General features: G+C 49.3%; 1 protein-coding gene across 2 annotated transcripts in view; it reads left to right on the plus strand.

Moving 5' to 3' along the window:
* The first annotated feature begins 306 nt into the window (after positions 1 to 306).
* Positions 307 to 14,889, plus strand: part of flnbl (filamin B, like) — a 31,321-nt gene continuing 16,738 nt past the window's right edge. For both annotated transcript variants that reach the window (XM_037489868.2, XM_037489869.2), the window contains exons 1-13: positions 307 to 784; positions 10,251 to 10,360; positions 10,444 to 10,579; positions 10,698 to 10,795; positions 11,763 to 11,910; positions 12,004 to 12,122; positions 12,217 to 12,291; positions 12,452 to 12,614; positions 12,869 to 13,069; positions 13,154 to 13,291; positions 13,389 to 13,515; positions 14,412 to 14,548; positions 14,654 to 14,847. In XM_037489868.2, the coding sequence (XP_037345765.2) occupies positions 493 to 784; positions 10,251 to 10,360; positions 10,444 to 10,579; positions 10,698 to 10,795; positions 11,763 to 11,910; positions 12,004 to 12,122; positions 12,217 to 12,291; positions 12,452 to 12,614; positions 12,869 to 13,069; positions 13,154 to 13,291; positions 13,389 to 13,515; positions 14,412 to 14,548; positions 14,654 to 14,847 (1,938 nt within the window). In that variant the 5' untranslated portion in view covers positions 307 to 492. The remainder of the gene's footprint in view (positions 785 to 10,250; positions 10,361 to 10,443; positions 10,580 to 10,697; positions 10,796 to 11,762; positions 11,911 to 12,003; positions 12,123 to 12,216; positions 12,292 to 12,451; positions 12,615 to 12,868; positions 13,070 to 13,153; positions 13,292 to 13,388; positions 13,516 to 14,411; positions 14,549 to 14,653; positions 14,848 to 14,889) is intronic.

A 14,889-nucleotide genomic window follows, 5' to 3' on the forward strand; every position in this document is an offset into this window, starting at 1 on the left:
TTTAGGAATTTGAATCAATCTCACATGTAAAAATAAATTAGTTGATTTGTTCAGTTTTAAATTGAATCTGAATATTTGCCACTCATTTGTAGATAGATAAAATAGATCGACAATAGTGGAAATAGAAAACATGCTTAAGTACCTTAAATCTAAACAGAGTATTTGAGTACCTGTATTACGAGAGCAACTGGGCTGATTACGTCACTTTAGGCGCAAACGTGGAGGACGATTACATCCAGAAGGGGGCGGTACTCCAACATTAAGCGTCCCAACTGCCCGTAAAGACTCCAAGAAGAAGGGGAGGAAACCCGAGCTTTGAAAGAAGGACCTGAACGCAGCACCCAGCAGCCAGTCGTGTCTCAGGGAGGTTTTGAAAAAAACTCTCCAAACCAACTTCAGGCTCCTGCGAGGAAACACGACCCACGCTCCCCCGACCCACTGCACCGCATTGTTCCACAAGGAAAGAGGAAAACACACACAAAAAAAGGCAAGATGCCCGTGACGGAGAAGGACCTCGCCGAGGACGCGCCGTGGAAGAAGATCCAGCAGAACACCTTTACGCGCTGGATCAACGAGCACCTGAAGTGCGTCAACAAGCGGATCGCGGACCTGCAGCTGGACCTGGGCGACGGGCTGAGGCTCATCGCCCTGCTGGAGGTCCTCAGCCACAAGCAGATGTTCAGAAAGTACCACCCGAGGCCCAACTTCAGGCAGATGAAGCTGGAGAACGTGTCGGTGGCCCTGGAGTTCCTGGACAAGGAGAACATCAAGCTGGTCTCCATCGGTGAGTGGCGGCCAACAGTTTTTAATAAAAACACCCGTTTGTGGAGCATAAAATGTACATTATTACCTTCGTACACGTGAGAAATGTACAGAAGTGTTTAAAGTGTTGTACCAGTATAATATAATCTTTTCCACGTTCTCAGCCCCGACTCCCAATTGTTTGTCGTGGAAAGCCCGGACTCCCATTTGATAACGCGGCGTTTTAAAGTGTAACCGCGTCTTCCACGCGATTAGATCCACGTGTCACCATCGCATATCACGTTCCTACCACCAACTCGACTCGCTCTTCAATTCGGCATCGCGTGTAATTGCTGTAGACGGGAACTGGTGCTTTGGACTCGGGTGGCTGGTGTTCTCCACCTGGCTGCGCCGTGAGTGACAGGCGGCTCGGCCTCGGCTCCCGAGGAAATAAAACTCACTTTTAAGTCCACGTTTATTTGACGTTTCCCGCCATCCCATCCCAAAGGAGGTTGTTGGATGACGAGGACATTTGGGCTTCGTCTGCTTGTGATTTTTATAGCGAACAAAGGTCAATCTGCACCGCTCCAGACCTTTGGCCTCGCTTCTGTGGAAGTTGCCTGGAACTCTAAATCTATTTGGCCCAATGATCCCCGAAATCGTTCTTCTCCCTTCTTCTGGTAGAAGAATGGACTTAGTCCATACATGACAAACATAGACTATGTTACCGTACTGGACCTGCTCTCACCCGTCGATGCCGCATTGGCCAAACTGCGTTAAAAATGCCTCACTTCCCCGCGACTTTAGACCCGTGTCAAATATATTTGTGTTTATTTAAGTCGGGCTACACGAAGTTTTACGTGTAGGTCGGTGTGTTTTATTAAATGAGTCTATTTTTCACGCGGCTTAATGAGCAGAGGACGCACGTGCGTTAATGAGTCCTTCACCCGCTGCTTCATTTTAAGTGTTAAAATGTCTGTTTTTACAATCGATTGTAAAGCTCATCTTTTGATATTCAGTCTTGAGTCGCGTCAGATTGTGAGGTGAAGCGCACATACGTTTCCATGGTGATCTATTATTCCGTTATCTACTTTATAAAGTAAAATAAACCACTTTTATCTTCTCTAATTGGTGGTGAAATCCCTCTCGGACAGATTGTCTGAAACCACAGAAGATGTTCAGTAGTTTCTGCTCGTTGTGGACTCCTTTTTAAAGAGTGATAGAAAGGGGAGAAGGTCCACCTGACCACGGGGACCCCTCACCTGGGCCCCAGTGTGGTTACAAAGGTAACGTCAGTTTGTCGGATGCCTCACCCCTGTGATGGGGTTCCTCTGTGCTGCTTTCACTGTCGGCTGGGAGATTTGCACGCTAGGAATCAGTCGCCCTCGACATTCGGCCCCTGTGTTTCGTTAACGGGCTTCATTTCCTCATCATTGGGTTATGTGGAGATATTTTTTATCAATTTATTTAAGCGAAAACCTTTAAATAAAACCTTATTAATCAAACTTATAAATCTTGGATTGAGGTCAAATTATGGTACTTTTTCCCCTCAATCCTTTTGGTTCAGGATTCCTGTCAAAAATCAGTTTCTGAAGCGATTAATCAGTTATCTCTCTCTCTGTGTCTCTGTGTCTGTGTGAGAGAGAGAGAGAGAGAAGGGTGTGGCTGTCCACTTGTGCAGGCAGGCGTGTTGCGTCATGACTTGGGTGAGATCAGAACACCGAGATTATTGACTTAATCTGTTGATCATTTATGGGTTATGAGAAGGAAGCTCTGTGGAACCTTTAAATTCATTTATAACTTTAAAAGGTGCGATGATGGGAAAAGGTTGTTGTTCTAATCACACTATTCCATCTCATACCTTCATTTGAATCATTGCGTATTTTAATGTTTGGTCCGTTGTAAACATGCAGCCGATTAGCGTGAAGCAGAGTTAAGTTTCTAGTGCAATTTAGCCCAAATCGTGTCTCAATAGCTGTAAATGTTTTGTCTGTAAAAGGTTTGTCAGGTTTATTCTTTTCAATCGCATCTACATTTTTTGTCCAATTGAGTTAAGTAATTTAAACATAAACCAAAAACGCGTGATTTTTGTGGTATTTTCCCCTTTTTTAAAAGCTTGTTATACAAACACATGATTACTGTACTTTAAATAGTAAGTTCCATCCAGTTGCACGGATTCAACGCGAGAAATGAATAGACTTGAATGAGCGGTCGGCTGATGAGGCTGAAACACACCGGGAATGTGCTGGAAAACTGAAACGGTTCAGATTGGGCTTTTAAACCCTTTTTTTTTTTAATTCAATCTTTTTATCTTTTTATCTGTAGTGTGAAGAGGAACCAGGTCTGAAGTTCTGAGAATAGCCCCAAACGGGATCTGTAGCTTTCAGTTGTGACCAAAGGGACACACACACACACACACACACACACACACACACACACACACACACACACACACACACACACACACTGAGGCTCTGTGTAGGAAAAAGGTAACATGAGAGCGGCTGGGATATAGACTTACACACACACACACACACACACACCCCTCCACTCTGCAGAGAAAGCTTCTTTGTTGGTTCCAGGTCAACATGCAGCAGCTTTTGAAGGAACAAATGACACTAGAAATCACTTTGTACGGTTTCTTTGGCAAGAGGCCCGTCTGCTACCGCTGGTCACGGATTGCAGATATTATAGATTTGGGAACTAGCTTAGCACAGGCAACTGTTAGCGCGGGTCCGTCTAAACGTTGCCAAAATCAAACTACCAGCGGCTCTGCATCACACATGTTGACGGCCTATTTGTTTTTTATGGATATAACAAAGTTCAAAACAACAATTGCAGATTTTACAAGTAGATATTTGCTGGTTGCTTAGCAACTGCCAATGGTCCGCCACATACATAAACTCCTGTGTCGATTGTCGAGCTTTTGGAGTAGTGGGTGGCATTTTGTTTCTTTGGACACGCCTAGGCTAGCTGTTGCCCCCCGTTTCCAGTCTTTGTGCTAAGCTAACTAGCCTGAAAGCAAAATTACTGCGTAATTTAAGAAAATCAAATACTAAAAAAACACTCTAGAATTGAGTTTTCAATCCATTGGGATTGATGATGACCTCTGAGGCAACCACACATTCGTGCTCCACCAGTTTCAGAATGTTTAAAGAAAAAAAATCATCAACATCTTGGTGCCTAAAATAAGATTGAAGCGTCGTGGTAGTTTTGGTTTGAGGCAGAGATGAACGGTGATTGTTTTTTTTTCTCACACAGACCCGTCTTTGTGTCCCCCGCCAGCACCAGCCGTCCTGTTGTCTCGCTGCGGACGCTCACGCCTTTTGTGAGGCTGATTTGTTGTCGTCATGGTGTCTTTGTGTTGTGGTGCTGAACCGTGTTTGATCAGACAGACAGACAGACAGACACACACACACACACACCCCTCCTCCTGTCTGGATGGAGATGCAGCAGACATGATATGAAGTTTTTGGATAGTCACTGTTCACTAAATATTTGTTTAATGATGGTGGAGACAAAAGTTCAAACCTCTAAACCTTAAACGATCCTCTGCCGCGTCGACGTTGTGATGCTGAGACCCAATGTAACGCAAACGCATCTTCACACAACTTGCTGCTTTACGCACAACGTGCACGGCTCTTGTTTCACGGCCCATCTAGTGTTTACCATTAATCCTCCACAGTTTAGGGTGGCCGGCCACAGTGTGATTGTGACGTGATGTACACGTTAACACTACTTCACGGCAGAGCCAACTCTCCACACTAAATAGAAGTTTTCATCCCCCCATTGGCTTGTTGAACATTTGTTTTTCTCTACACATCTCCTTTCCCCATCTTGCGATCATCTTCTTTGTCATTATCCTCTTCCTCACCACATGGCCATGTTTCTGGTTGTGATGACATCACAGGAACCAGCAGGGTGAGGTCACACAAGGCTAAATGCTGCAGCCTGTTTGCCAGTGTGAGTGTGTGTGTCCTGTTTATGCAGGCAGACGTAATGCCAGATGTGTGTGTCTTAATGATAGGGCAGAACTGTGCTGGTTACTCTGTTCTTTTGGGGGGGTTCAGGTTACTTCTGTCTTCCATTTCTATATCAAACAGGTTTGATTATTTTATTGCCTGGTTGCAGGTGATTCTCCCATTGGACACTATCAATCCGTCCTGTTCTACAAAGTGGAGCAGAATATTTGACTTGATGGCTTTGGAGAGGAGCCCTGTGGCTCCATCCTCTACCACTTGGGAATGATTCAACCCGTGGAGTGCCACAGGGCTCAATTATAGGTCCTCTATTCTTTTGCATACAAGGGCCGTGGCACGCGCCGGATTTCCAGGCCGCGTCGGATCAGTTGATGGGAAACGACGAACCACCTGTGAAAGCATTCTAAACTCTATTGTCTGCCTTTTTTTGCATTCTATCATTTTGTCATGTGAATGGTCGACGCTGGGTGAGCAAACTATTCCAACATCACATTCTTATTTACTTTGGAAACGTGCACTTGAATTATTTTTGTATCCTACACATTAAAGTCAAATGTGTCAATTTGGTGCATTTTTAGCACGAAATTGGAGGCTAGTTCTATCGAGGACTTGATGGCTACATTTTTTCTTAGAGCACCAATACATTGGTTGTAAGCATTCAAATGCCGACGACCATATTTGAACCCACAAAGTGTGGATGCATATTTAGAATCCCTGCGGACTCTAAACTGCCAGGTTTAGTGTCTTGAATGAAAAACAAGTTTAAACCTACATCAAAAGTGAGGTCTTTCTTGTTCCTGTAGCTCTCATTCTGTACTAAAGCCTGTCTCAAAGATCTCCAAGAACTTTCTTTTAATTCATAATTTACGCCGGTTCTCCGCTGGCTGTCCCTGGGCGCCGGTCCACAGAACGTACCCATTCAGCAATGATCGGAATCCAGATCTCTCGCTCCTCCTTTATCCAAATCAAACCCGTTCGCAGCCTCGCTTCGCCCCTCTTGTTGAGAAGCTGTAGCGTTATTACAGCGGCGCATCACGCGCTGATGTCATCAGTGGGAGAGCCGGCATGACGCGATGGAGGGAGACCGCTAACTCGTCTGGCAACGGTCCAAATGTTCCACCTTGAAAGTTTTTTTCTCCGCTTTTTGAGCGATCAATCACGTGATAACGGGCGAGTCGTGCGCTGGAGGCCCGAAGGGTCGGTTCACTCACATGATTAGAAACACACGCTCACACGCCTCCAGTCTCACCGAGTAACGGCGCCGGCCTGCTCTCCATGCGAGGGTGGTGAACTTTTGATAAATGACGTGAAAATGAATCCGGTTTTTCTCGATTTGGGGGCTGCGGAGTTCCACCAACTCTCGCTTACGGTGGCCGAGAAGGTTCAGACAAATACAAAAGCAACAACACAACCGCAAACGCCACAACGCAACACGAACGCCACAACACAAAATACAAAAGCCACATCACAACCGCAAATGCCACAACACAACACGAACGCCGCAACACGAAAATACAAAAGCCACATCACAACCGCAAATGCCACAACGCAACACGAACGCCGCAACGCAACACGAACGGCGCAACACAACACGAAAGCGAAAACGGAAGTAGCTGCCCACGGGAGCGAGCGTATTTTGGAGGAACGGAGCTGGAGGATGCCAGATCGTTTAAGAAGTAAGTGAAACATGATTCCTTGCGGCTACAGTTAAAGTAAGGAATCATGTTTCACTTACTTCTTAAACGATCTGGCATCCTCCAGCTCCGTTCCTCCAAAATACGCTCGCTCCCGTGGGCAGCTACTTCCGTTTTCGCTTTCGTGTTGTGTTGCGCCGTTCGTGTTGCGTTGTGGCATTTGCGGTTGTGTTGTTGCTTTTGTATTTGTCTGAACCTTCTCGGCCACCGTACTCGCTCGGTTGGTCACATGATTTGGTAGCAGCTTTCTTTACTCAATTACATTTTGATGCTAGTTTCATCAGAAATACTGTGCTTTTTACTTTTATATTGTATCTTAAATACAGTAAATTGAACTACTTGGCAGTGTGAGTGAGGAAAATGTCTATTAAATTATGTATGTTGAAAAATATTAAAATATTTCTCAGATGAGCACACAGCTTATCCTGCTCTGATAAAACAATATTGATCGATGGATTGGCTTGTTTAGATGATTGGTCTTGCAGCACAGCGGAGGTGTGTGTGTGTGCGCTACACTTTTGTTCTCTTGTCATCAACCAGCGGGTTCTTGGAGGGGAGGTTGGTGTTGGAATGTGTGTGTGGTAAATTGGGGTAGGTGGGCGGGGTTATGATCTCAATTTTGATGAATGTGCGTTTGTACACAGTTGGTTAGACCTATGACACACACACACACCCACACCGGAGCTCCACATCCTGTTCACTGCAGGTACCTCCTGTCGGACATTTCCATCCGAACTTCACTTTCCCCCCCCCGGCACTAATTCCCTAATTGCTACTTAATGATGCTCTGTGTAATTGAGGTGCAATTAGCGCTAGTGTTATTAAATGTTCAGGATTCTCTTATCCTAGTTCTGTAATTAAATTATAGCTCCATAAAATGTCAAATTGACCTCAAAGCGCATTGGAATCTGTACACTGACGACTTCAGAGACCTTCCCTCTGCTGTCGCTGTTTGAGTGGATTTGATGGATGACATCACACCCAATGAAGTGCTTCGGTTTTGTTTAGGTTTGTGTGCACAAAAGATCAACCTAAAGTCTGTAAACAAAAACCTCCTGGGCCAGTCAGATGGGTATTTAACCACTGGAGCCTGACATTCGTTCACTGGTCCCACTCGGCGAGGTGGTTGGGAGGTCACTGGTCCCACTTGGGCCGCTGGCTGGGAGGTCACTGGTCCCACTCGGCGAGCTGGCTGGGAGGTCACTGGTCCCACTCGGCGAGCTGGCTGGGAGGCATTTCTGTATTTTCTTTTGGCTTATTGTGTAACTTCCTGTACCAACGAAGGTGTGCCACGCCGGTAATCAAGGTATTTTGTCGCAACCCGATTCTCCTTAATACACACCCACTCTAAACACACACACACACACACACACACACACACACACACACACACACACTCACTGACTTTATCTCTCATCCACTTTCCCTTTCTCCTTGCACACATTCTTTCTCTCTCCCAAGGCAAACCCGACCCCTCCCAGCCCCCACATCTCCCATTGGGTGTCCTTGTTGCCTCGGTGTTGTTGCGTCTCCGTGGCAACGGGTCGACAAATCAGCAGGTATCGGCAGCGGTAGCTGGCTTTAAACACTGTTTACCTGACACAGATCCGGCCTGAGTTATAACAAAACTTTTTTTTTTTGTGAATGGAGCTGTGGACGGATAAATAAATAATGAAAGAGGAGCTGACTGCGCGGTTTGATTTTCTCCAATGGCCGAAAGAGTCGTGACAAACCTTTTTTGTTTGCGCCTTTTAGTGGTTCCCGTGGCATGTTGACACTGAAAACTGAGTCGAGGTGTAGGTCATTGGGTTCACTTGGATCCCTCCATGAGCCGACGGTACCAGGGGAATAAAGAACCTCTTTGGACTGGACTGATTTAATTGAAGCGTCTCTTAAGTTGTTTCTCCAGACTGCGTTCAGTCTTAAAGACTGAGTCTTATTTGGGACCTTGAAAGGATAAGAGACCAAAACACACCAGAGGGAAAACATTTTTCTCCTACACTCGTCCTTTATGTGAACAATGGGATACCATGGCAACAGCCTCGTTACTCACAAAACTGTCGACACACACACGTAATTTAGTTCCCAGTCTGGTGTTCTGCACTGGTATGAATGGAATTGGGTGTCCCGTGTAAACACATTTTAAAGTCAATTAGTAACATTTCGAATGTTTCTCACATATAACTCACCTTTGCAGAAATATTGCTCAATGTCCACAAGGAGATAAAAATCTGACCAGTCATGAAGCATTTAATAGAAAATGTAGTTTTGCTCTGTGGGTTGTGTTTGAATCAGGCAGCAGCCTCCGGTGCTGAAAGGTAAAGCCGATAAAAACGTTTAAGCGTTCTGTGCGACTGACAAACGGGGGAAAAGTCAGTCATTTAAATTGTTTCAATGGGCCACAAGCCCAAAAAGCTGAGAGGTGCAAAGGTACCAATTCAGAAAAAGTTTACTTTTTTTTTGTATAGTAACTAAACGCGTCATGACTTTAGTGTTTTGTTAGCTTAATAATAATCAGTCACCCCTAATGAGCCACTGTGTGTGTTTGTGTATGTGTGTTTGGAGGGTAAAGGCCGCTGCTCAATGACAGGATGTTTGCTGCAGAGGCGGCTGCCGGTGACACACACACACACACACACACTGGTGTGGCAGCTTACCCTTGGAGGGGAAAAGGAAGTTACAAAGAGTAGTGTTTGAGAAAGAAGACTTGACAAAAAAGTCCAGACAAAGAGAAAAGGACCCAAGTACAAAGAGATAAATGAGCGCGTTGCGTCTGGAAAAACAGATTAGGAATGTGGAGAGCAGGATGTGGCAACCTCTCGTGTGTGTGTGTGTGTGTGTACTCTGTCATTAACAGTGTTGTGTCACCCTTGGGTGAGGCAGCACTCTACCCGAGTTCCACCTACGCCGATGTTGCTGCAACATGTTTAGGACCCCAGCTGGTGTGCTGACGCCGATTCACCAGGTGGATCATAGGGTTCATCTCTCTCACACACACACACACACACACACGCAGACACGTCTGCGCGGTGTTGAAAGTAGTCTCGTGGTCGCTTGCCAAAGCCGCTCTCGTATGCGAGCGGATCATCGGCTGCAAGAGTTTTTACTGCCGATTCACGTCGCAGTGATTCACAACTTCTTTTTTTGAAGCCGCGCCCTTGACGTATGATGTAGACGGAGGGAGTTGAGTGAAGACTCTTTTCTCTGTACCGGACTCACAGACGAGGCCTCCTCCACCTCACTGAAGTCAAACCATCTGCTAGAAGATCTCTTTTTATACTCCAACTCGTGTCAGCTGGCCATGTTTTGGTGTCTTTGTGCTCATTTAAGAAGCCCCACTTTAATCCTTAGAATGTGGGAGTGTCTCTTTAATGGATACTTTGTTATTACAGGACTGAGAAAAGTAGTCTGAGATTAAAAATGACTGGAATGTTTTGTCTGCTTAACTCTGCGTGTGGTACCAGCTGGTACGCGGAGGTCTGATTAATGAGTAACGTGACCCTGTAGCACTCTGCTGAAGAGGTGAAAACCTTGACGTTTATCAGCGTTTCACCGTCTTTCTACTAACTCCCCGTCTGAAGGACACACCTCCAGGGGGCGCCACGCCAAACCGGCAGTAGATTGACGCTGTTGGACATCGCTCACTGTATGACCTCCATAAGGTCACGGCGACCCGATGGGGTTTGACCTCACGGGCCCCTCGTGGCGGCCTTGAATAAACGCCACGTTGTGTTTTATTGTGAGTCGGCGGCGTAGATTTGTGTCGAAGGTGATGCGCAGTGGAAGTTCTCCCAGAGTCCTTTGGTCTGACTTCAGCTCTGTTTCGCTCCTTCAGACTCTAAAGCCATCGTGGATGGGAACCTGAAGCTGATCCTGGGTCTGGTCTGGACTCTGATTCTGCACTACTCCATCTCCATGCCCGTCTGGGAGGGCGAGGAGGAAAAGGTAACTTCAGCCCGTGGCGTTAAGCGGTAAAACCCCGAAGGCGAAACGCGCCACTGACCTTCTGCTGGTTCTGCTTCCTGCAGCCGGAGTCCAAGACGCCGAAGCAGCGCCTGCTGGGCTGGATCCAACACAAACTCCCCGATGTGCCGATCAACAACTTCGCCCAGGACTGGAGGAACGGCCGGGCGCTGGGAGCACTGGTGGACAGCTGTGCACCAGGTACGTTGTGTGTGTGTGTGTGTGTGTGTGTGTGTGTGTGTGTGTGGGTTCTAAGGCTGTACAGCGGACTGCATTCAGGCCCAAAGTTAACTACTGGCGTGTCTTCTGTCGCCTGCAGGCCTGTGTCCGGACTGGGAGACCTGGGACCCGGTGAAACCGGTGGAGAACGCCACGGAGGCCATGCAACTGGCCGACGACTGGCTGGGCATCGCGCAGGTTGGGTTCCCTGTGACATTTGAACTCTTGTTTAACACCTTAGTGGCATAACTAAGATGTTGGAACGGGTCCACTGGCTGTAGTTTTCATCCAGCATCCAAAGAAAAGAGAGAGTCCCATGTTCTTACTCCTGCAGCCAAATAGTAAACAGACCTTGCTCAGCTTTTTTCCCCCTCCAGAGGTCAGAGGTCATGGGCGACCTCTCACACAGATGCGGGTTGGTTTCCTGATGTTTCGCTGCAGAGGAAACTCAACGAACCCGTTTGTTTATTATAAACTAGTTTGACTCCGAGAGGATGCGACTCGCGTCTCTTTCACCCGGAGTCCACGCGGCGCGTCCGTCTGGTTCCGTGCGGCGCGGCCGCGTTGCGTCATGCTCGGCTTCCTGTCGGTCAGGTGCACCCACGGGACGTCTCCTCCAGAAACAACATCGCCGTCACACCCGTGGCGTTGATTTGGGAGGGACGCCAGCGTGTTGAAGAATGACTTCAGGGGGGAAAAGTGTTGACGTGAGCGGAAAAGAAAACGATCTCGCCGTCAGTGACTCGGAGTCCAGGACGCCCCCCCCCCCCCCCCCCTCCCCCCACGTCCCGGCTCTGCGTTCACTGGGCCGGCCTCCTTTGTTCCAGCGAATGGAAATCTTAATGAGACGGCATGCAGGCACATTTTAGACAATGGTGTTCTAACTCGGCCCATTTCCTGTTTTCAACATACCCGAGGCAACAGAAGGCCGCGCCGGGCATAGATGGTGATGGTCCCCCCCCCCCCCGGTTAGAACCTGACGAGTCAGCACGGATCCGTCTGGGAGGAACTGGAGCGCTGACTGCTGCTCATGTGGCTCAATGGAGCAAAAACCTGGAACCAGGTTCCAAAAGCTGCAAATGGAAGCGCTGATTTATTAACGTGTATGTGTATGTGTGTGTGTGTGTGTGTGTGTCTGTGTGTGTGTGTGTGCGCGCGCGCGCAGGTGATGGCGCCGGAGGAGATCATCGACCCCAGTGCGGACGAGCAGTCGATGATGACCTACCTGTCTCAGTTCCCCAAAGCCAAACTGAAGCCAGGAGCGCCACTCAAACCCAAACTGAACCCAAAGAAGGCCCGCGCATACGGACCAGGTACACACACACTCACACACACACCGCTTTCCACACTTTGAATATGACGCCACTCTGAAGTCGTGAATCTCTGTTAATTTTCTTCTTCTGCAGGTATCGAACCGACGGGGAACAGGGTGCTTCGTCCCGGGGTCTTCACAGTGGACACGTTCAGTGCGGGTCAGGGTCACGTGACCGTCTACCTGAATAACCCAGACGGCACCAGACAGGAGGTACCACACCCCCCCCCCCCCTCCTGTTTAATAAAAAACCTGTTTTAGTCTAGTTTTAAAAACTCACACACATCCTTTTGTGTGTGTGGATCAGCTGAAGGCGGAGCCTAATGAGGGCAAAAGGACCTTCAGTGTCACCTACGTTCCTCAAGTGGTGGGACTTCACCAGGTGAGCTTCTCTTTCTGTAACTGGATGCACTATTTCGGTTCATTAAATGGTTCGGGGCCATGAAGTACTTTCGAAGGTCATTAATCAAAGCTTTGATGTTTGCTTTTCATCTAGAGGGAGCAGACGATGTTTCTGGGTAACTCTTGGTTCTGTTTCCTAGGTGACGGTGATGTTTGCAGGCCAGCAGATACCCAAAAGTCCTTTCGAGGTGAACGTGGACAAGGCGTTGGGCGACGCCTCCAAGGTCATGGTCAAAGGCCCGGGAATCGAACCCGTGGGCGTCGTCGCCAACACCCCCACCTACTTTGACATCTACACTGCAGGTCAGAGACGAGTCCACAGACAGGATGTGATAGAGGAGTGAATCATAGTCGTGACACCCTGCAGGCGATGAATCCTCATCATCACCCTCTGGGTGTGAAGAGCGAAGAGATTCGTTGCCTCCGTTGTGTAAACGCGAGTTTAAGGTCTCAGTCTGTAGATGTTGCAGCGTGATGTTCATTCGGCTGCTGGTCCACTGCGGCCTCGTGTGCTGTGAGCAGCAGACTGACCTGTCCAGGGTTCCCCCCCCCTGTAGGCGCCGGGACGGGGGACGTGACGGCCATGATCAGGGACCCTCAGGGCCGCCAGAACGCCGTGGAGGCCATGATGGAGGACAAGGGCGACAGCACCTACCGCTGCACCTACCGGCCCACCCAGGCCGGCCCGCACACCGTCACCGTCACCTTCGGGGGGGCGGGGATCCCCAGGAGCCCCTTCCCCGTGGACGTGAGGCCCGGTGAGTCCTCCCCCCACCTTCCCCCCTTCCACACTAAACCGCTTCATGGCCCCATGTCGTGACTGATGTCCTCTCTCGGGGCAGCGTGCGCGCCGGGGGCGTGCAGGGCGACGGGCCGCGGCCTCCAGCCCACCGGCATGAGGGCCAAGCAGGTCGGAGACTTCAAGGTGGACACCAGGAACGCCGGCAGCGGGGAGCTGAAGGTGCTCGTCAAAGGACCCAGTGAGTGCAGCGCCGGAAGGACTCATGGTCCACAGAGGATGTACCCGACGATGGAGATTTAATGTGTGTGTGTGTGTGTGTGTGTGTGTTCGTTCAGAGGGCATCGAGGAGCCAGTGAAGCAGATCTCCAGTCAGGACGCTGTGTTCTCTTACGAGTATTATCCCAGCAGTACCGGCAAACACACGGTCTCCATAACCTGGGGGGGTCAACACATCCCAAAGAGGTGAGCTGGTGTGTGTGTGTGTGTGTGTGTGTGTGCGCGCACGTGGGGAATTACCTCATCAGACCGGAATGCTTGGCTCTGGGGGGGGGCACTGGGACTGAGTAGGTCTCCTGCGCTCTCCGTACCGCGGACACGGCGGCGTCTGTGAAGGGCTTTTTGGTGGCGATGACTAACCAGACAAACAGTGTGCGGATGAGGCTTTGTGTGTTTGTGGGGGGGGGGGGTTCAGTCCCATCATGTTGGGGCCTCCACAATGAAGAAGCCGTCATGCTTCCTCCTGACTCAGTGCGCTTTAATCCCGCCGGTAGAAACCAGGATGACGCTTGTCTTTGTGTCACAGAAGACGATAATCCTTTTTTGTTTTTAGTGCCGTTCCCCTCCAGCTGTTTCCCCGTCTCTGGGGTCCAGATGTGGTGATGTTGAGGATCATTTGAGGCGGGGACGCGGAGGAAGCGACGTAACCGGAGGTGGTTAGCGAGCTCGCCCTCGCACGCCAGACACAGTACAGCTAAAAACAAACGTCCACAACAATTGTAATGTGACCCTATTGTTAGAGATGTCAGTTGTGGCAGGGAGAGTATTTGGGGGGGGGCAGAAGGAAATGAAGACGGTAAATCCCTACAGACTGTTTGCCGTGAAGGTGGTTTCCACACACACACACACACACACACACACTCTAATGGTTGAAGCTTGGATTACAGCTCTGTGAGGGACACAGGAAGTTGAATCATGTGTGTTGACAACCTCCGAGACGACGTCATGCTGTGTGCGGTCTTCCCTCCCCCCCCCTCCCTCCCCTCCCCTCCCCTCCCCACACACACACACACACACACGTAGGAAGTAACTGTTATAATGTGTTATAATCGGAGTGTGTGTTTCTTTTTTTTTTTTTTCAGCCCATTCGAGGTGTTGGTGGGTCGGGAGGCGGGACCTCAGCAGATCAGGGCCTGGGGTCCTGGCCTGGAGGGAGGCATTGTGGGTAAACCTGCCACCTTTGTGGTGGAGTCGGTCGGCACGGACGTTGGCGTTCTCGGTGGGTCTATTTTGGATTTACTACGTTGTGATTTTTAAACTGCAGTCCGATCAGATTAAAGGTCGCCGTCGCCCCTCTTCACCTCCAACATAACTCGACCTCCAGGCTTCGCCATCGAGGGACCTTCTCAGGCCAAGATCGAGTGCGAGGACAAGAACGACGGCTCGTGCGACGTCCGCTACTGGCCGACGGAGCCCGGCGAATACGCCGTCCACGTGACCTGCGACGAGGAGGACATCGAGCACAGCCCCTTCATGGCTCACGTCGTCGCCGACAACGGCAGCAGTGACCCAGAGAAGGTCCGTCACAGACAAACCAACTGCCGCAAGCGGCACCGATGC

The sequence above is a fragment of the Pungitius pungitius genome, chromosome 8 (genome assembly GCF_949316345.1).
Source record: "Pungitius pungitius chromosome 8, fPunPun2.1, whole genome shotgun sequence".
Taxonomy (NCBI): Eukaryota; Metazoa; Chordata; class Actinopteri; order Perciformes; family Gasterosteidae; genus Pungitius; species Pungitius pungitius.